The sequence below is a fragment of the Durio zibethinus genome, chromosome 23 (genome assembly GCF_047325235.1).
Source record: "Durio zibethinus cultivar Kanyao isolate XHJ-2024 chromosome 23, ASM4732523v1, whole genome shotgun sequence".
NCBI lineage: Eukaryota > Viridiplantae > Streptophyta > Magnoliopsida > Malvales > Malvaceae > Durio > Durio zibethinus.
Window position 1 is genome coordinate 7,355,500 of NC_143184.1, and position 20,480 is coordinate 7,375,979.

General features: G+C 34.7%; 2 protein-coding genes, 1 long non-coding RNA gene, 1 other non-coding gene and 1 pseudogene across 5 annotated transcripts; 4 read left to right on the plus strand and 1 right to left on the minus strand.

Annotated features, from left to right (window-relative positions):
- Positions 1 to 909: 909 nt before the first annotated feature.
- On the minus strand, positions 910 to 2,355 carry LOC111313496 (uncharacterized protein At5g48480-like). Its single transcript, XM_022914184.2, has 2 exons — positions 1,973 to 2,355; positions 910 to 1,379 (listed from the first exon to the last, which is right to left on the minus strand). Exons 1-2 carry the CDS (start codon positions 2,236 to 2,238, stop codon positions 1,160 to 1,162), a joined length of 486 nt encoding a protein of 161 aa, XP_022769919.1. The 5' UTR covers positions 2,239 to 2,355; the 3' UTR covers positions 910 to 1,159.
- A 1,230-nt stretch (positions 2,356 to 3,585) lies between these two features.
- On the plus strand, positions 3,586 to 3,658 carry TRNAK-UUU (transfer RNA lysine (anticodon UUU)). Its single transcript has one exon. It is a non-coding gene; the product is annotated as a tRNA-Lys (tRNA).
- LOC149512169 (uncharacterized) lies at positions 3,608 to 5,537 on the plus strand. Its single transcript, XR_016332677.1, has 3 exons — positions 3,608 to 4,005; positions 4,176 to 4,557; positions 5,179 to 5,537. It is a non-coding gene; the product is annotated as an uncharacterized LOC149512169 (long non-coding RNA).
- A 2,842-nt stretch (positions 5,538 to 8,379) lies between these two features.
- LOC149512170 (fimbrin-2-like) lies at positions 8,380 to 15,093 on the plus strand (annotated as a pseudogene). Its single transcript, XR_016332449.1, has 12 exons — positions 8,380 to 8,664; positions 9,118 to 9,359; positions 9,456 to 9,753; positions 10,339 to 10,417; positions 10,524 to 10,592; positions 10,820 to 10,985; positions 11,376 to 11,587; positions 12,141 to 12,296; positions 12,820 to 13,020; positions 13,149 to 13,306; positions 13,759 to 13,855; positions 14,287 to 15,093. The product of XR_016332449.1 is annotated as a fimbrin-2-like (transcript).
- A 4,009-nt stretch (positions 15,094 to 19,102) lies between these two features.
- On the plus strand, positions 19,103 to 20,480 carry LOC111314447 (transcription factor IBH1-like). Its single transcript, XM_022915823.2, has one exon. It carries the CDS (start codon positions 19,586 to 19,588, stop codon positions 20,108 to 20,110), a length of 525 nt encoding a protein of 174 aa, XP_022771558.2. The 5' UTR covers positions 19,103 to 19,585; the 3' UTR covers positions 20,111 to 20,480.

Genomic DNA, 20,480 nt, shown 5'->3' on the forward strand with positions numbered 1-20,480 from the left:
TTCAAATAATAAAAAAGTAAAAAGAAGACAGAGACTATAATAATAATCCAAAGAAACCAAAGCCTAGAGTTGGGTGAGTAATATTTTAGACCCCTCCTAGTCCTAGGTAGCCCCCTTTTTCTCTTTCTGCATTTGTTTTATGGCCTTGCGTCCTCGGTAATTAAGCTATTAAATGGCTAGAAGTTAACATGCACATGACAACGACCACAATCCGTAAGTAAAATAGAAAAGACAATCGTAACTCATAATTTGGCTAAAACAATTTCTGAGACCTCAAATTTAAAGTAAGCTGGAGGCATCAATCAAAATGCAACAACATTACATTTCTATAAGGAAATAATCACGTGAACCCCGCTCATTCCATCCAACCTCCAAACAACAGATGCCCCCGTCCTCCATCCTCGTTGGGACCATCTCAAATGACCCCGCCACCACCTTAAAGATTTCTAAAAATCAACGGACACAGATAAATGGAAGGTAAGGCCAGACATATACCATATGGACGCGTGCCCACATCCTGTTAGCTACCATAATTATGCGTCGAAGGGAAGTTTCAACCTTTATTCACAACCCAATGACTTTTTCATTCGTCCAAGTCTCCAAACAATTTATTATTCCTCCAAAATAATCACGCTTGCATTGTTGCTTACTTTAATGTCAAATAAAACATTACAAAGCCATTAAGAACTAAGATATACACGCATAACTAATACCAATGTTGATAATAGTATTATATTAATATCGTTGACCCAGGCACCAACGATAAAACCACAATTGCGAAACCCACACATACCATATCCATATCAAATGTTGATGAAAAGTCATTCCTACCCTTAAAACTTATTATTCGTTAACTCAACGTAACAGAAACCTGCTCTCCCCTCAATTCACAGGGTACAGAGACATACATAAATAAAAAGGGTAATAAAATTCAATTAACTGCTACCGACAGCGTTAGGTTTACAGATATCACAAAGTTTTTTTTTTTTAAATAAGTTCATGATGAGCAGTATCAAAATGTTCAATACCAAAGCCTAACACTATTGATCACCTAATCCTACCGGCGAGAAACCTTTTACTTTTTCTGATAAGTCCCACCCATAACAAAGAAATTAAAAGCACAGAGTTCAACAAAAGTAGATCAAAGAGCATACGGCATCTAAGCTTCAACGTCAGTGCATTTCTTGGCGGGAGAGCAGATGAGCCAAACGTATCCATAGGGATCCTTGACCTTGCTCACGCGTCCACCACAGCACGCGCCGTCGCCCTCAGTTATCTCGCCCTCCGCAACGGCTCCAGCGCTCACGGCCTTGGCTATAGCAGCTTCCACGTCCTCAGTCTCGAGGCAGAGCACACATCCAGTTCCCTCACTTTTCACCCTGCTCAATTCAAACACACAAAGCCAAACGAGTCAAATATGGGACTCGAAAAGCGCAACAAACAAGCCGGAAAAATGACGAGTCAAAAGCAGTGATGCGAAACTCACGCCAGTAACGTGTTTAAAACAGTAGTTTGATTAGGATTTGATAACGATCTTTTATAACGTTAAATAATCCCGTTTAAAAATGTTTTAACCGAAAAATAAACAGGAAACTGCAGTGATAGCCAAACAGGAATGCCATTTTATCAAACCAACGTAGACGTATACTCATAAATTGCATGTTTGAGACAGAAAATAAAAAATCAATAGAATCACTTGTAACGGTGTTCGTAATTTCTCAATCATACAGATCTAAGAAAAGTGAGCTATAAACAACGAAACCGCAAAATCAGGGGTCAAAGCTATTAACAAATTTAACGAAAGTTAGAAAAGAAAATGTGAAAAAAAGTTTCCTAGCCAAACAAGAACATGATCAAAATAGGCTCTCGGGGTTTTAGAACAAAACATGAGTACAAAAATTGCATAACAGACATAACAACACGTACTTATAGATAAAAGGATAGAGAGAGAGAGAGGGAGGGAGGAGCGTACGGAGCAGAGTCATCAGCGATGTCAGATACGAGTATGGTAGAGCCGGCGAGCTCAAGCTGAGCGGAGAGGATGTGAGGGAGCTCCTGCTCAGCCTTCCGCTTGGGGTAAAGAGTACGGCCATCCTCAACAGCGCCAAACGCGGTCTTGTAGAACTGCACTGCATCAACTGCCTTTGGTGCTTCCACCATCAGCTGTGGCTTCATCGCCGTGAACTTCACCGCCACTGCCTTCTCCGCTCCTCCGTTCAGGACCTCCTGTTGCGCCATTGATGAAAATAAACAAAGCTTTTCGTTGGAAGTAAAGAATAAGACTGAGAAAACCCTAACCCTAGGAAAGAGAAACTGAAACAAAGAGAGCAAAACGATGGAAAAAATGAAGGAAGATTATAATAAGTGTCAGTATGGGGTGTACTTATAGAATCGAGGAAGCGGAACCGTTTAGGGATAAGATTGGATTTTCACAATTTTATGATTCCCATTTTCTCATTTTGTCTTGTGTTGTAATAACGAATCCTACCACTTCAAGTTTTTGTTTTTCAACTTTAAGACCAAAATGCCCTTGCCGTGTCATGTACTCAAAGCTAATTGATGACCAATCAGGGCAGAGTTTGTTGGTATCCGGTTCCCCTTCTCTACGGTTCTTCCTTTGGACTTGGCTTTGAAGCTTATTATGGCATGTTATGGGCTGGATGGCCCGCTTAGGCATGCAAATCCGTACAATATTTTGGTCGGCCTTTGAGCACATTTGAAACTACACGATTGGAATCGGGCTGATGGCAATCACAAATATGTTTGTAAATCTATGAGTAATTTTATTAAAAATGATTAAAATTATTTTTTAAAATGAAAACTATGATTTAATTAGATTTTAGATTGATATTAATATATTTAAAAAATAAAAATAAAAATTATTTTTAAAAAATATTTACTCCTGTAATAAAACGCAAAGTGCGAGCATATTTTTAATAGTAATTATTTCCCATTTTAAAATTCATCAGAAAGTTCGTTGTCATGTTTAGATTTTAAAGGTCATTTTAAAGAATTGTCAGATTGGGAAAATACTTCAGTAATAGTTAATTTTGGTATCATCAAATTTTGCTGCAGCAATTGGTGGGCATGGAATTTTGGAGAAAGGATATGAGCCCTCGGACAAAAGCCCTGGTGTGCTTTTGTTTTTTTCTTCCACAGCGGATTTCAAAAATTTTGGTTGGGTTACTTGGGTAGGGAGACTAGAGTTGGGCTACTGGGGTGGTCTCTTAAGCTGTCAGGTTAGGAAACCAGACTAAAGTTATTTATATTGTTCAAAGTGTATCAGTCTGATCTATTTAATTCTTTTTTCCAAATTGCATGTTAAAGAATAAAGATAAATCTAAAAAAAATGTAAAATAAGTGACATAGCAAAGGTTTAACATATGCAACCGTATATTGTAATCAAAGGATTTCAAAGTTCATAAAAGTGGTCATCAATTATGTGCACATTTAATTTATCATGTTACTTTAGCTGAATTCAATTAATATCTAGTTGATGAACTGATGCAAGTTTTCGCTATACAAATAAATTGTAAATTTAAAAATAAAAAATATTCTATTTTATTGCGAAAATAACTTGCAAGGGCCGTCTTAGCTCAGCCGGTAGAGCGCATGGCTTTTAACCATGTGGTCGTGGGTTCGATTCCCACAGACGGCGATTTTCAGTATATAATTTTTGAGGTATTTTCACTTTTTTTGTTTTATTTTTCACAAGTTTCAGAGAAGTGTCTTCTTCTCCCTCCCGAGTTGTTCAACTCCAAATCTTCCTTCTCTCCCTAAAACACCCCAATAAAACGAAGCAGCATTTCCTGGGAAGCGTGTCATCTAGCGACTATCTATGAAGGTGAATGGTGGAGGCTAGCGTGTTGAAGAGTTTGACTCAACTTATAAAACCCAAAACCAACAAGTTCAAGGCACCAAAAACTTTGATTCTGCTCAAGCTTTACTCAAACGAGGAGACCAACTGACTAAGTCACTTACGTTCTTCAAGAAATTAACACCCTTGTAAGTTCCCCATTCTTCTATTGTTATTTTAAGAATACTTGAATTTAATATCCCGAAATTTCCAATTCTAGTTTGCTACATTGCTTGCTTTGCTGCAATATGATCATGGAAATGTTCTAAGAGGACCTTTAATCTGTTTATTCACACTTTAGTCTCCTTTTATTTTTCAGGCCATGTGCAGACATGTCTACAGATGCCATAATTGAGTTGCAACAATGGATTAAATGTGACTTAAGACTTTAGCTGCTTATACGCACTAGGCAGTAAAGAGCACCTTTCTAAATTTTATTTGTGTTGTTTGGTTCCTATTATTAATTAAATTTTCTCTTCAGACTTTTCACTGGGAACCAAACTTGTCAATTATCACACTAACCTTTGAATTTGGAATCCCTCTTCTCCAATCTTAACAAGCCTATTTGTGAACTGCATCTATATGATGAATATATGATCTGTAATATGGGTGCTGCTAGAAGATATGAACATGGATGAGGCATCTGAGGAGGTGGCCGTTAAGCACAAGGAGTAATTGGGAAAAGGGACCATGATGATAAGGTAGTGCAACTTTAACAGTGCATTTGTCAGACTTGTTAAGGTCCAGATATATAACATTTCTTTTGGGCAAAGCCTGTAGTAAGCTTCAGATGCAATTGTTAAGGTTTTGAATTTGTTTGCAATTCACTTGGATGCTCAATAAAACTGAGGCTTAATTTTAATGAAAATTTTAACTTTTGTTATAATTAAAACAAAGCCTCAAAAGCAAGCTTTGTCATATAGCAAAATTGAATTTTTTCAGACCATAAATATTTTATCACATCTTTTAGTTGCGTGTTTTAAGTGTAAGATGACTGAAAAAAGTTTCCACTGGGTACTTCGATATTGAAATTTTATTGAGAATAGGAATTTAGCATGAGTTTGTAACACTTGTTTGAAGAATAATTGAACTCGATGATCAGTAGTTCCTAAATGTATTTGGTACTAATTTGAGGTAAAACTCAGTAATCTATTATTACGGAATATATTGCTATTCCATTATTTCCTATTTGTAAATTATCTAGAATTTGCTTCATCTCATCAGTCACAACGTGCAATTAAGCTTGTTGAACCGTTTTAAGACTTAACTGATCATATTCCTCACCATTTGTCTGTGGTTTCATTTTATTTATCTTCTATCAGGTTCATCAGAAAACGCTCAAGTTCTTCAGGTAATTGCATTCGAGTTCTTTGAGCAGCATGTACCAGAAGTTTGATTACATCACAAGCCAAATTTATGTCATTCCTCAAGGAGGGTGATGGTCTGGTAAGTAGGGTTCAGAGAATACTGCTCCCAACTATGAAATATCTAAGATAGTAGGTCATTGAGAAATTGAGCAATGTTACATGTACATATGCTAGAACGAACTGCTGTTCAGTATTTTGTATTTAGTAGTTTTTGCAGCCAGAAGTTGGGGTGGGATCCTGTCCTTTATGAATGAATATATATATCATGAATGTGAAAAATGGTCAGTTGATATACATACATTTGTTGCTTCTTTATATTCTTCTTCCCTCATGTACAATTCTGTGCATTTTGAACTAGAAGCAAAAAGCAAACCTATGACAATAACAAACGTCTTTACCTTGTCAATTATCAAATTCAACCACTAAACAGACATAGATACATAGATTGAGGTTTATGCCATAAAAGGCTTTTTCCAAGGCTTTACCTAGGAAGAGTTATCCCAAGGATTCGCTTCCAAGTACACCCCCTGCCTCTGTTTTTTTTTTGTTGGAATAGGATCAACCTGCCTGTCACTTCATTGCCTAATCTTGTAAGCATTTCCATCTTTTTAATCTTTCTTTTTTGTGACTATGATGGGCCAACCGTTAACCACATGAAATTTGGGTTTAGGTTGATGATATGTGCAAACAATAGATAACAAAGCCAACCATATCCGAAACCTAAGATCTTTTTAATCTTTATTTTCTTTGTGAAATTCATTGATCTTTGTTAATCAAATCTTCAATCGTCAAACAAATCAAGCCCTTATGACATGTAACCCAAATCATAGTTTTATTGCATCCTGAATCAGCTAACAATGAAGTTTCACAATCCAGTTAACAATGGCGGATTGCCATGTGAGGAAAGATCACTTCTTAGGCATTGTATAACATAGGGAATCGGTGATCAGGGAAGAACTTTGGTATTGATTTGAATGCTTTGAGCAGTAGAAGCAAACACAGCTAGTATTGCTGAATATTCCCTCAATAATTTACAAAATCTTTTTTCTCGTTATATCATTTGATAATTTGTATATTTATATTACATAAAATATTAATAATTCGTATATTTATATCATATTTTATATAAAAATTATATATTATAATTTATATCGATATAAAAATATAAAACATATATTTTTTATTTTATTAAATTCGTATATAATTTTTATTAAAATTTTAAATAATATTATTTTTATTTTTTAATATTATTTTTATCATATTTTTATATTATATTTTAAATTATCATGTTTTCGCCCTTCTTGCCTTTTAGTTTTGACTTTTTTCCAAAAGCAAATATTGTGCAAGTAATCTGAATGAATTCTCACCAAGTCGGATTTGACACCACGCCTCTCCATGGATTGGTCGCCCGCCCTTTTTTGGTTCGCCCCACCATTGCCCAACCTTTGCCGTCATCTCATGCCACCGTTGTATCTGTCTTTTCTTGTTCCCCCCGTATCTTCTTTTGATCAACCAATCAAAAAAAAAAAAAGTTGAAATTACCCCACATGAGCCGTCTTTTCAAATCTATTGTCAAGTCTCAAGGCGTGCTTGAAATAATTAACTATTTAGTCATCCGAGTGAAAGGGTGAGAAGTGAGAACTAATGGCAGGTGGATTGTTCTACTTGCGATAATGGCAGATGGATTGTTCTATGCTCACATTTGCAGTACTTCTATTGGAACAAAACGCCAGATTGCGATTTGACTTTGAGTAGTGGATTATTTTGGTTATAGCATTGAAATTATGTTTCAGGCTTTTCTTTTTTTGAAAAGAAAAAAAAAAGAAATTGAAATCTCATGCAGCCATGCAGCAAATGATTTTCTCATAACCTTATGAGGTTTTAAATTTTTGCATGTCACTAATATTTCCACTTTCCTTTGTCCTGTTTCTCTCTCTTTCAGCGTGCTTTTTCTTATTTATAAGTTGTTAGAAACTGAGATTTATCATCAACTTTTTGCTGACGCAGTTAGCATCATAGTTGATCTGATCGAAGATCTTCTAATTGGGATGTGATGATGGATCTTCCTCATTCATCTTAGAGGTTGATATATAATGAGATTCAGAATCAAATAAAACAATGTACGAAACTTTGAACATTTATAATACTTCAGTGATGCTAAAAATATCACTCTAGAAATTAATTATTTAACTAATATTTAGAAGGTAAAAGGAAAAATTACAAAATGCTTACACGGAGGCGTCTTCTCATCTTAACGTTGCTTTTGACTATTATGTCTCAACAAATAAATAATAACAGATATTCACAAATTTTTTTATTAATATTTTAAATTTTAAATTTAATTAAATTAATTCATATATTATTTTAAAAAAATAATATCGAATAAATTTGAACTTAAATCATATATAATCCTTTATTTATCTCTCCTCTTTTGTATAAAAAACATCTTCCTTGGCTTCCCATCACATGGCCCTTTTTTTTTTTTTTTTGTTCTTTGCGCTTCACAACCTGTTTTCAACGGGGAAAATAGAAATAGAAATAGAAATCAGCCGCCCCTACGTGGCTCATGACCGGCCTCATTACGACCATGTGCACACATTGGCTTAATCTTTTGTCAGAGTCAAAATCCATTAATTTCTTCCTTTTTGTTGGACTTTTGTTTTTTTTCTTGAAACAATATACCCCTCTTGTTTCTTTGTAAAGAATAAAAAGATAAGCCATTTTTACCTTGAAAAATCACATCCATGAAAAAACAAAACAAGAATTTTAAAGGTGACTCAAGGAGTTATTATTAATCTTTAATTCCTCATATCTATATATGTCTTTTAAAAATCATAGTTGTTATTAATCTTTTTGGGTCCCTGCTGTGAATAAAGCAATAATCATACGAAAAGCAAAGAAATTTTTTGGAACACTCTTATTTTGACAGTTCAAATCAAACAAGTTTTAAGGGACAAATTAGGCAATAAATTTTTAATTCTAAAATGATAAAATTGAGCATATTGGACTGGACGCCATATCCATCCCTCCAAGTGGGTTGAAGCTAAAACGGGCCCACTGGCCTACACATACTGCTCATTTTTTAAAATAAAATAATAATTAATAATAAAAAGATAATGAGAGGACAAAATGGTCATAATTTTAATTATCAAGAAAAGCAACTTTGAACTCATTGACAGCTCCTCCGACTCCCACTACTGTTCGCTTCCCTTCCCCGCCCTTCCCTTCCCTTCTTCACTGATTTTTATTTCTCTGCTCAAAAAGCAACCAAAACCAGAAAAATAGAGAAACAACAACAACAAAATTCTTTTAAAATATTATTATTTATTACATTTTGATCAAAATAAATAAAAAAAGTCTGGTTACGTAGGCATTCTGATCTCAGATCCATGGCTGCAAAGCCAGTTTACTCAAGTCGAGCTTCGTAGCTTAAAAACTCATGTAAGTAAACAAACTATTCATTTTTTCTTTCTTTTTTTTTTTTAATAATTTGGTTTTCAATGTTCTTTTTGATCGTTAATAATTTTTTAAATTTGTTTGATTATTTTTTTCCTGAAAATTTTAGCTTATGAAAAATTTGAATATGGGTTGCTCTGTTTTTTTTTTTCTTTTTTTTTTTTTTATAGTAGCAATATTTCACATATAACTTTTTAGAAAGGTTTTTCTTTTTCCTTTTTTTTTTTTTTTAATTTCTCTAGAAAGTATACTATCAATCATTCATTTTTTAATCTATTTTTTTACTTACGTGACATATTTTGATTATCCAAACAAAAAAGGAAGGAATTCTGAAGATGCTTAGAAGATTAACTAAGACTAGGAGGAGAAATGCAAATTAGAGTTGAATTATCAGTTTTTTTTTCTTGAAATAATTGGGATTGGGATTTTTGTGGATAGGTTTATTTGAAACTTCATGCACATGCAACTGCAAGAACAAGAAGTCCAGCAAAGAACTCATCAGCATTCCTAAAGGCAGCTACAGCTAATCTGCTTCACACCATAAGCGAATCCGAAAAGGCATCTACGTTGCCCATATCAATAGTTATCTTGCTCAAGATGGGTTCTTAAGTAAATACTTTACGCATTAATCCTTCCTCCAGTGATCTCTTTGAGATGGTTAAAGATTGAGTTCTTCTTTGGTAAATTATTCTTTCAACTTTTAAAGCTGTTGAATTTGTTGTTTTTGTGCTTATGGGATGCAAAAATTTTGATTCCTTTGTACAAAACAAATGCAGCAAGCTTATAAATGTAGCAATTCCTGGAACGATTGACGAAAGGGCTATTAATACTAAGAGATTACTCAATCCATGGGAAAGAAATGAAAATCATACTCTATGTCTCAACTCTGCCAAGGCTATTGTTTGCACTGTAGTCAACATAGGGACACAAGATTTCATTGAAGGAAGAGTAAGAGATTACTCAATCCATGGGAAAGAAATGAAAATCATACTCTATGTCTCAAGTCTCAACTCTGCCAAGGCTATTGGCTGCGCTGTAGTCAACATAGGGACACGAGATTTCATTGAAGGAAGGGTATGCTTATGATGTACTGTTGCTCTGCGGTATTATAGAAATGGTTTATTTGATGGTTGGATTTTCACTTGAGTTTAAGAAAGACTTTTGGATATAAACAATTATTTTTAAAGCATGCGTCATTGATATTGATGTATTTGCAATGCCCTGAGCTGTAGCCATGTAGCAATTTTAAAAGCTATTCCTGTGCTTCCAAAGTGTTTTTTCAACATGATAATTGGAGTTGGAAAGCTCATTGCTAGTTTGCTACTCATATTTGGCTTGGACTAGGAAGAGGATTCCCTCTAGTACCCTAGTTCTGAGGTCATTCATTAGCGGTTACTTTTTATTTTCTTTTAGCCGTTCACTTTTGGATGTCTAGTGGGGTAATCTTAATGTGGTGATCTTAGACCTATTCACGTTTTATCAGGCTGAATTATGGGGTTAAAAGATTTGGGGCTTACCCAAGTAAAACCTAATTTATCTGTTTACTAATGCTAAACAAAAATACAAAATTGCTGTTCCAATCTAGCTTTTTTTCTATCTCAGAATATGTTGAGTTAATCACTTATTACTGCAATTATTTAAAAGTTTGGATTTTGCTAGTGATTGATGAGAATGATATCATTTATGGTTCCTTTTGGAGAGACATTTTGTGCTTGGATTGATTTCTCAAATTATTAAGGTAACTTGATCTCTCAAATTATTGGCTCTCCAAATTAATTAAAAATTTGCAACATTGCCACTTATGAAGCCATTGATCAATCTTTCTAATGGTTATGCTATTTTAGATACAACTATTGGCAGACCTCAACTTGAAGAAAACACCTTTGTTGGTGGAGCTTGTTGATGATAGTAAGGTAAGATATTATTTCATAAAAATATCATTTCATTTGGCTTCTTGGTTTGTGGAACAGTTCAAGAAAAGTAAAATTTTGAGGAAAATGAAATCACTAATTTCTTTTATTTTGTGGGATGAATCATGCTTTCTTCTTAGAATGCCCACCATGTCTCAAATTTGTATTTCATTTTTACATTCCTCTTCAAGTTTTCAACAAATCAGACAGAACTTTGATGCTTTTTGTAGGTTTTGATAGACTTCTTTGGAATATATTTACCGGTGCTTAAACCAACAGGATGTGGAAGAATTGATGAGTTTACCACCAGAGAAGATCTTACTGAGGTGGATGAATTTTGAACTGAAGAAATCTGCATACAAGAAAATAGTCACAAATTTCTCTACTGATGTAAAGGTAAAGTAGAAATTCATTTTAGCTTTTTAAGTTTTCCATCAAATATCTTTCCCTTATGGTTGTGTAATATCCTCATATATTGAAATATGTCCTACTCCTAAAAACCAGCATAAACACTATAACTAGATGTTTGTTTAACCCCTTTCTGTTTTTCCTATTTACATCATTAGCTAGCATCTAATATAAATTCAGACTTCTTAAAACCACCATAAAAATCTAGTCTCAAACTAAATACTTAAAGCGGGATCTTACCATATATAATGCTTTTGCTTCCTCAATTTGTCTATGCCAACAGTAGATAAAACCAGTGGCTTGGCTTTAGTCGCAAGCTGCAATAATTATGGTGACCTATTTTTATCCACCTTTGATCATATAATATTCAACCTGCAGGATGTAGAAGCTTATGTGCACCTTTTAAATGTTCTTGCACCCGAGCACGGTAATTACTCCACTTTGGTTTTCAAAGATCCATTACAGAGAGCAAAGTTGGTTCTTGAACATGCAGATAGGATGGGATGCAAGAGATACTTAACTGCTAAAGATATTGTGGACGGTTCCCTAAATCTTAATCTTGCTTTTGTAGCACATATTTTCCAGCACAGGTGAAACTTGAGAGCACCCCTTTTTCCAGCGATGATTTTTAATTTAAATATAAAGTGAATACCTTTTTGTACTTTGAACATTTACAGTTCAATGTTAACTTTTTATCTTCCTTTACATATATCATATGGTCAATATGGCGGCATAGGAAAGATTTATTAATTTCTTCCCAGACATTCTTTCTAACGCAACTTCTATGTTTAGAAACTTTTCAATAATTTGTACAAAAAATTTTCAAACCAATCAAAACTTTTGTATAGAAATTATAGATGTGTTTGACTTGGTACTTAACAGGTTTTTCACTTTCTGAAGTTTACAAAGATAGTTTTATTCTCTGTGCCTATGCATTCATCTTCTTCCTCCATATGTTTCTAGTAGATTATATCAACTGAGTTATGTGGCATCAATTGGTGGAATACGAACTGTGAAAAAACCATTTGAATGCTTCACATATGCAGAAGAATACAAATTGATGCCTAATGATGTTTTTCTTCATTTAGTATAACAGCTAACGAGTTAAAGATGTAAAAGCTAAATACTACATTCTACTTGCAGGAATGGCCTTTCAACTGAAACAAAACAGATATCTTTTCTTAAAACTCTACCGGATGATGCTCAAGTTTCTGGAGAGGAAAGAGTATTTCAGTTCTCGATCAATAGCCTTGAAAATTCAAAATACATTAACAATGTCTTTGAGGATCTCAGAAATGGGTAAATAATATTCGTATGATCACAAGAGCATAAACCATACTAAATTCTATCATGGTGTTTCATCCGAGCTCTTGAAAAAAGTAAGGCTCAGGGTGGTTGATGCTTGTCTAGTTGGGGTGGTTGATGCTTGTCTAGTTGGGGTGGTTGATGCTTGTCTAGTTGGCTTTAGTTTTCTATTCATTTTTTATCCTTTTCCTTTTGCTTTCAATTCATTTTTTGCAAAAAAGTAAAAAGCAAATAGCAAAAGGAGCCTAAATATCTTTATACTATTGTTCTGCTGGACAGTGAAAACTTTTACTATTGTTCCTGTTTCTGTTTCGAATTCCAGCATTTTAATAAACTATATGTGGTTCTGCTAGATTGAAATATCTTTAAGTATTCTATATAAAAACCTTGTGATGGCTCACAACTATATTTGTATCCTACATTTGAAATTGGTAAATCTTGCCTGTTTTTAAGTTTTCATTTTTATTTTGATGCTGAAAGGATGAAGTGACTAATTTTTTCCTGTGCTGCTGTGCAGGTGCATACTTGTAGAGACCTTTGACAAGGTGTCGCCTGGGATTGTTAATTGGGAGGGTTGCAAACAAGTCTCCTATTAAGTTGCCATTTAAGAAAGTAGAAAACTCCAACCAAGTGCTTAAAATAGGGAAACAATTAAAATTTTCCCTGGTTAATGTCGCTGGAAATGACACTGTGCAAGGAAATAAAAAACTAATATTGGGTATATTATCTGCCATGAGAATTTCCATTGTTGTTGTGAAAGCAATTCAAATACTTTTGTGGCATTCTTGAACTTGTATTGGAAGTAGTTTAGTCCTGTCTCGACAGAATGTTGGTTTTTCTATTCAGCTTATTTGTGGCAATTGATGAGATACAACATTCTCCAACTTCTGAAGAACCTAAGATTCCATTCCCATGGAAATGAAATTACTGATGTGGACATTCTAAGGTGGGCTAATACCAAAGTAAGCAATTCGGGAAGCCAGAATCGCATGGAAAGTTTCAAGGTACTCTTTCGATAGATGGCTTTAAATGGTAGTTTCCCTTAATTATATGTGATTTAAGTCTCTGTATTTGAAGTCATGACCTATTTGTGAAATTAATATATAAAGACCACACTTGATGCTTCTTTTTATAAGCCTTTGCTGGGCATGACGTTTAAACTCGTTGCACATAAAAAGCCAGTGTCACAGCTTATATTAATTTAAACATCTATTTTTGGATTTCCTCATTGCCATTATTGTTCTCCAGAAAAATACAATCAGAAAGATTTTATTTGTTGTTAATGATTAAAAATGAGTTTAGCAGAAGGGTGCCCTTCTAAGTTCTAATCATAGCATTGCTTAGGATCAAGTGAGGCATGAATGACTTAAACAGGACTTAGTGAAAGGGTTCTAGGAAATAACAACTTTCATGTAAATGGCAGTTTATTTATCTCATTGCAACTTCCATTTTACAGGACAATAACTTGTCAGATGGCATATTTTTCCTTGAGCTTCTTAGTGCTGTTCAGCCTAGATCTGTAAATTGGAGTCTTGTTACAAAAGTAGCAACTGGTATGTTCTTATTGTTCTTTGATAAAGTTTTTGTGTCTAAGTTTTTTCCCCCTTTTCTTCTCTCTTTTTGACTTGCGAAAGTTGTGCATTATACGACATGGTTGTTTCTTCAAATTTTAGCTACCCTAGTTTCTTCAAGTTTACACTCTTCTATATTTTATTTACAAAATAAATCATACTAAATGTGCCATGCTTCTATTGATGCTACTTGGTTTTGATATTTTCAACATCAAGCAACTTATATTCAACACTCAACAAAGCCTGTAATTCCAGATTAGTTCAATGAAACTAGCTAAATTATAAAGTCCCATTATCCCTTAGAAGCGTTATTTTACCTTCTTGAAGTATGTACATCCTGCATAAATTATACTCATTCTTTGATAGAACCTAGTAATTTTATCCCCTTTCCTTCCATCTTGGGAGCATTGCAGATGAGCTGAAAAAGATGAATGCCACCTACATCATTAGTATTGCGAGGAAGCTTGAGTGCTCAATATTTTGGCTTCCTGAAGACATAACTGAGGCATCTTTTTCCCGTAGATGCAACTTTTTCCTCTTATTTTTCTAAAGGAAACACATTTGGTAGAGTCATGGGATTTGAATGGATTTCTTTATTCGCATTATGGTTTTCCATTATATTTCCCAGGGAAATGGTGATAAAGCCAGATACTTAGTGAAATTGCGTGCATACATGCACAAATAGAATAATACATGAGGAGTAACTGAAAGTTGACGCTATAAATGGATACAATTGACCTTTGAATATCCCCTGCAATAAGCTGTTGAATTCTCTCCTTTCTTATCCCTGCTTTTTCTTTGGTGGGAGGATTCGTCTCCCATTACCAAGAAACTTGAACCAGTCGCTCCATCCCATAATGCAATATGGAACTTGATTTTCCTTTCTAATAACATGACGGGGACATCATTTCAGGTAAATCAAAAGATCATCCTCACGTTGACTGCAAGTATCATGTACTGGTTCTTGAAACAACCCGTTGAAGAGAAACCATCTGCAACTTCTGATACTGAAAATGGAAGCCAACTGGAGACGGTTTCAAATTCAACAATTGACGACTTAACATAGGAGTCATCAGTAGAGTAGAACAGGAATGTATAGGTGGGAGCTTAAACTCTGTTTCTTCTTCTTTTTTTTCTCTTCATACACACTCTCGTTTTGTATTAAATTTGATTGCTAAGATTGTTGCACGAAATTAAAGAAATCGGGGTTTTCAAGTAAATTTTGCAAAAGCAAATGCATATGTGAATAGCATATTTCCGTTTTTTTTCTTCTTTTTGCTCTTCTAACTATCTGTATCTTATGTCTGCTGCTCTAAAGTGAATGTAATTTGTAAGGCAATGCCATCTCTTTCCACTTTTTCCTCATGTTCTCTGCTCATCGAAAATGTAACCTTAGGCACAACGGAGACATGTGATTGTGAAGAAAATCATGACTTAAAAGGACAGATGAGCGGAGCTGATCGACTCCATCTGATTTTTCATGCCAGATTCCTGAGCTCTGGACTGGCCTATTCAAAACCCTCAAAGCTGGGCATCGCCACATGGTCCACAAAAATGCAGCTGGAAACGACTTGTCAATTTTCGCTCCACGGACACCACACCACACCAAATGAAGTGAGGAAGACAACAGCAGTCCCCTACCAAATTTCTCAAAGTAGCTTTAGACCATGAGCTCATGTGATTCCATGGACAAGTTTATATTAGTAATTAACTATAGTTTAAGTTAGTAAGCTATTTTTGGTGATTAAACCAACCAAAAACTTGGAAGCTAATAAAATTTGACCTTCCATTAGGATTGAGAAGATGGCTAAAGTGGACACCATTTATATATTGTCTCAATTTTTGTGTTTGAATAGACACACAAATTATTTGTCTTTAACTTTATTTTTTAAAATTACTTGTCCTTGACTTTTGGTTTATTTACAAATTACAAGCCAGATCATTTCCTCCACCCAAACATATAGTGTTTAACAAATAAATGTAAAATAAATTAACAACGTAGATTGTTGCTTATAGTGGTGTAATTTATTAAGAGTATTGAATTTTTAATTTTAATGATCAAAATTTAATTCTTGATAATCTCAAGCATAAAATAAACACGACTAAGCCATTGAAATAGTGAAATATATACATGTGTAGCCATCGGGAATTTGATAAGCTGGACCCAGTCTTTGCTAAGACTGCGTAATTCATCCAATTTAAGTCTTTGGTATTATATATATTACACACAAACTTTTTAGATAATGAACACTTACTAGATAAAATGAATGTGATAAAGCAAAACAAGGGAAACTGGTTAAAGAGTTTTAATATTAGAATGACACCTGTTTTGGAGTCATAAGCCAAAAATAGTGGTCCTAAACAAAAGAAAAAGGGAAGCAAAGCAGACATGCATGTGGATGCTGCTTATCTCAAACAAAGCATAATTATGAGGTGGTTAAAGAGTCTAATTCTAAAGCTTTGATGCATATCAAACTATAGGCAAACCCAGCCCCACCATGTTCTTCTTCTTTTACCATTTGAAGGCTACCCACAAAACAGAAGAAAAAAAATCTCCCCCCTGCAGGCTTCATCCATCTGATCAGCCTGCATTTTGATCCATTTGCATGTGTGTCATTTTGCTATTTTTCCAGTCAATTTAATTATTTATGTTCCTTTTAATTAATTACATATGATGAAAATAATAGTAGTAGTGAGTTTAAAGAATATTCATTCATCGACCGATTAAGCTACTAGAATTGAAACTTCGAACTTTGTTATTTAAATAGTTTTCGCATTGTTTGAATTTGAAGTGAAAGAACAAAACATGATGGCAAACCAAATGATTCTGTCACCATTAGTTTTGTCAACCGCATTGGAAATTTGCTTCTCAATCTTTCTTCCTTTCTTTCTTTCTTTTTTTTAATGCAAAAACGAAAAGTAATCACATCACATCAAAGTCGTTAGTTTGCTTTCTCTTTCCTCCTTTTAATTTATCGTCTCTCGTGACTTGAAATCCTAGCAGTTAGACCAGTCCAATTGCCTACCCACCCGTCACCCACTCTTTGTTTGGGAGGTGAACCAAACCCTAACCCTAGGGAAAAAAAATCAGCAAGCCACCAGCTCTCCGGCTACAAAGCCACTGGTCCTTATCCTCTGGCCTTCTCCTTTGCGGTTTTGCGGAAACCCAAGGCGTGGCGGCGCATGTACGCCGAGTTCTCTCTCTCTCTCATCCTCACCTTTAATTAGCAACTTACTTTGGAGTAAGGTTAACGATATATATGAAATTAAAAGGAGATGATATAATGAAAGCAAAAACTTGATGAAAACTGGAAGGTTACAATCAGTTCCAAGTTGTCATCAAGCAAAACCAGTTGTCACTTTCTTCACACATGCGCCCACTTGATTGTGGTCCAGGGAAAACCTTGATCCATAACTCCTCCTCATCAATGGACATATATAAACATATATATATATATATATATATCTTTAGATTGAGAGAATTTCACTTTGCTTAATGCTTGATTCTCTCAACTTATAAGATCAGAAAAGCCATGCCCTCTTTCTTATTTAATGAAAATAGATTTCGGATATATTAAGTTACAACATTCTTCTAATTAGTCGCATCAAGAAAGTTCCAGGATGTGCTTGTTTCAGGTGTAACATTGTTCTTTTCATGACAGGCTGATCAGCAGGAGGAGACAAAGGAAGAAGAAAAGGGCAAATACTAGAGAAAGGTGGGAGGGTACTGAGGGGGGGAGGGGGGACTATAGCTAGAGATCTTATTCTTCTCTCATGCCCTTCGGAATCTTCAATATTATTGTTTAAAAAAGTATTGTACCTTAACAAAAGATATCACCAAAGTTGCCTTCAGGTATATATATTCTGTATACATACATACATACATACATACATACATATAATATGTGTATAAATATATATATATATATCAAGGAGAAGACTTCACATTCAACTATCTGATTCTGATATATATCTTTGTGTTTCTGAAATGTTAATAGAAATTAGGATCCAAGATCGATCTATTCCATTTGAAATAGACTCTGAAGCTTCACTTTAAGTTTCTTTGCAGGGAAATGCCAATTTGAGTATCTGACAAGGCTTTGCTGCTCTTTGTAGTTTGTACTACTGAAACAAGGAAGGCCCCCCTATGTTAAGAAATGGGTATCCAACCAAAAAAAGAAAATAAGGGAACAACATTAGAAAAACATTAGTAAAACTGTTGCCATTCCCTCGGAACTTTCATTAGCAGTTAGCAGTTCTGTAACTTCTGTTTACTTTTTCTGTCCCCAGTGCAGTATAGTTGTACTGCTTCTTAATTGGTACAATGAAAAAAAAATAAAAGAAATATTACATCTATGATAGACAGAAGTCGAGAATGGTAAATATTTTATCATTATTTTAAAAATTATACTAACCTACAAAAATAAAAATAGTAGAAGCAACAGCAGAAATCAAAATAAAAATGACCATGATTCTTATGAAAAAAAAATTATACCCTTTTGAATGAATGTGGTATATTTTCTCATTTGAAAATCAACAAGAGCATACTGTAATTAACAACAAAATTAAAACCGTTCATCGAGTGGTCAACAACTTTCTGATGGAAAAACTTTTCAGTGGGTTGAATGGGATAGTTAATTAGGACAAATTTGAGTCTTCATACGATCGAGTAATGGATATATATCGTGAAGAAACTAATGATCACATGACCCTTTCCGTCTAGTCTGTGTGATTTGGCCCTTGGTGCCGACATCGCCACCCTCAGTACATCACTCCATGTCGACTGATGCTGCCACCGTATTCTCCAAACCATCGATCAATCACCCCCCTTCACTGTCATTCTATCAGTATTTCTCCGAATTGATAACGAAAAAAAGGAGAAAAAATTGGGGGAAATGATGATAACATACCAACAATATTCCAACATAAGCAAAAATAAGGCATTCAAAGTTTAATTACTCAGAGAAAAAAAAGACTCGCAACAGAAAAAAATATAGGAGATTAGAGCAAAATGAGTGAGATAAAAGAGAGAGGCCCCCACAATCCAAGTGGGAAGATGGAACCATGTGCGCTCATATGGTGGTTGGCTATTTCAGCCCCACAAAACTCACTTTTCCATCTCCAAAAACCCAAGCTGAGAACGAAAGCAGAAACGTGTAATTCAATTATAATAATAGGAGGAATAATTATAAAATATATCAAAGGCTGATTCCTAAGTCTCCTTCCTTTTTACACCTCCCATTTCCAATCCCTTCATTTCTCTCTCTCTCTCTCTCTCTCTCTCTCTCATTCTTTTCTTTCTTTCATTCTCTCCTTTTCCTCATTTCTCCTCACATGTTTTTGTTCTTGAAATTTCCCCTAGCCACATCTCTGTCTTTCTTGTTGTCTGGTTTGTCTATATAGATACTGTGTCAGAGGAGTCAGAACTAAAATTCTGCTTTTGTCCTTGTGATAACTTCTGGGCAACTGGCCCCTCTGTGTCAGAAAACAAAATCTCTCTTCAATTCCCACACCAACTAATTTTTCATTTGTCCCTCTGATCCATCCAAAAAAGGCAAAGCCTACGACAGTTAGTTATACCTCTTTTCCATCTTCATATCATATTCCCCCCTCCCCCTCCCCCCCCCCCCCCCAAAAAAAAAAAAAAAACAAAACCCTAGCTAGCTTACTTGTCTCTCTTATAAGTTTTATATCTACTTTCAGCTCATATATATGTCCCCCATGAACCCTCAACACCTGAACGCTAGTTCTCTAAAATCCAGGTTCACCAGAAGGTTCCTTCGGGCTCTGACTAAAATAAATGCTCAGAAACCTATCTCATCATCTTCTCCTAGAGAGATCTTCCAACGTTATCGAAGAATTAAGGCTGCAGCTGACAAGTCCATGGCTAACTCGGTCAGGTCGAGGAGAACCTGGAGTAGGGCTATGCTTTGGAAGCTTCGAAGCCGGTCTTATTGTCAAGCCTCTTCAGGCAGAAGATCAGCAGTCAAGACTAGTACAACTACTTCTCATCAAGCCATAAGGAAGAAAGCAAGTCATGAAAAGGAAAACAAGCCCACAAAAACTGGGGAAGATCAGGTTGGATTTGTCGTCCAAGCAGATGAGCTTAGAGAGCTTGTTCCCGGTGGTGAAGCCATGGATTTATGCAACTTGTTGGATGAGACTGCACATTACATAAAGTGCCTTACCACCCAGGTACAAGTGATGAAAAAAATTGTCGATTTCTACTCTCTCTGAGTAATTATATATATTCTTATAATTATATCAACACATATGGAATAAAGATATATATATATATATATGTATATATCCGAGGAACATATTGTTAAAAAGAAAAAAAAAAGAAGGTTTATTCAGAGATGAGATGATTGTCTAAGATGGAAAGTATTATATTTTCGGTAGAGAGCAGATAGCCAGCTGAAATAGTTTCTAAACAGAAAGTGAGTACTAGGTGAAGAAACTTGCACAATCTCTGTGAGATATTGGGATTTTTTTTATAAACTGTTTGTATAGTTGTTGGTAATTTCTATTCCTATATGCCTTTATTTACATACAATTTGAAGTCATTACCTGTTAATTGAGTTTTTTTTTACAGATTTAGTCCTAA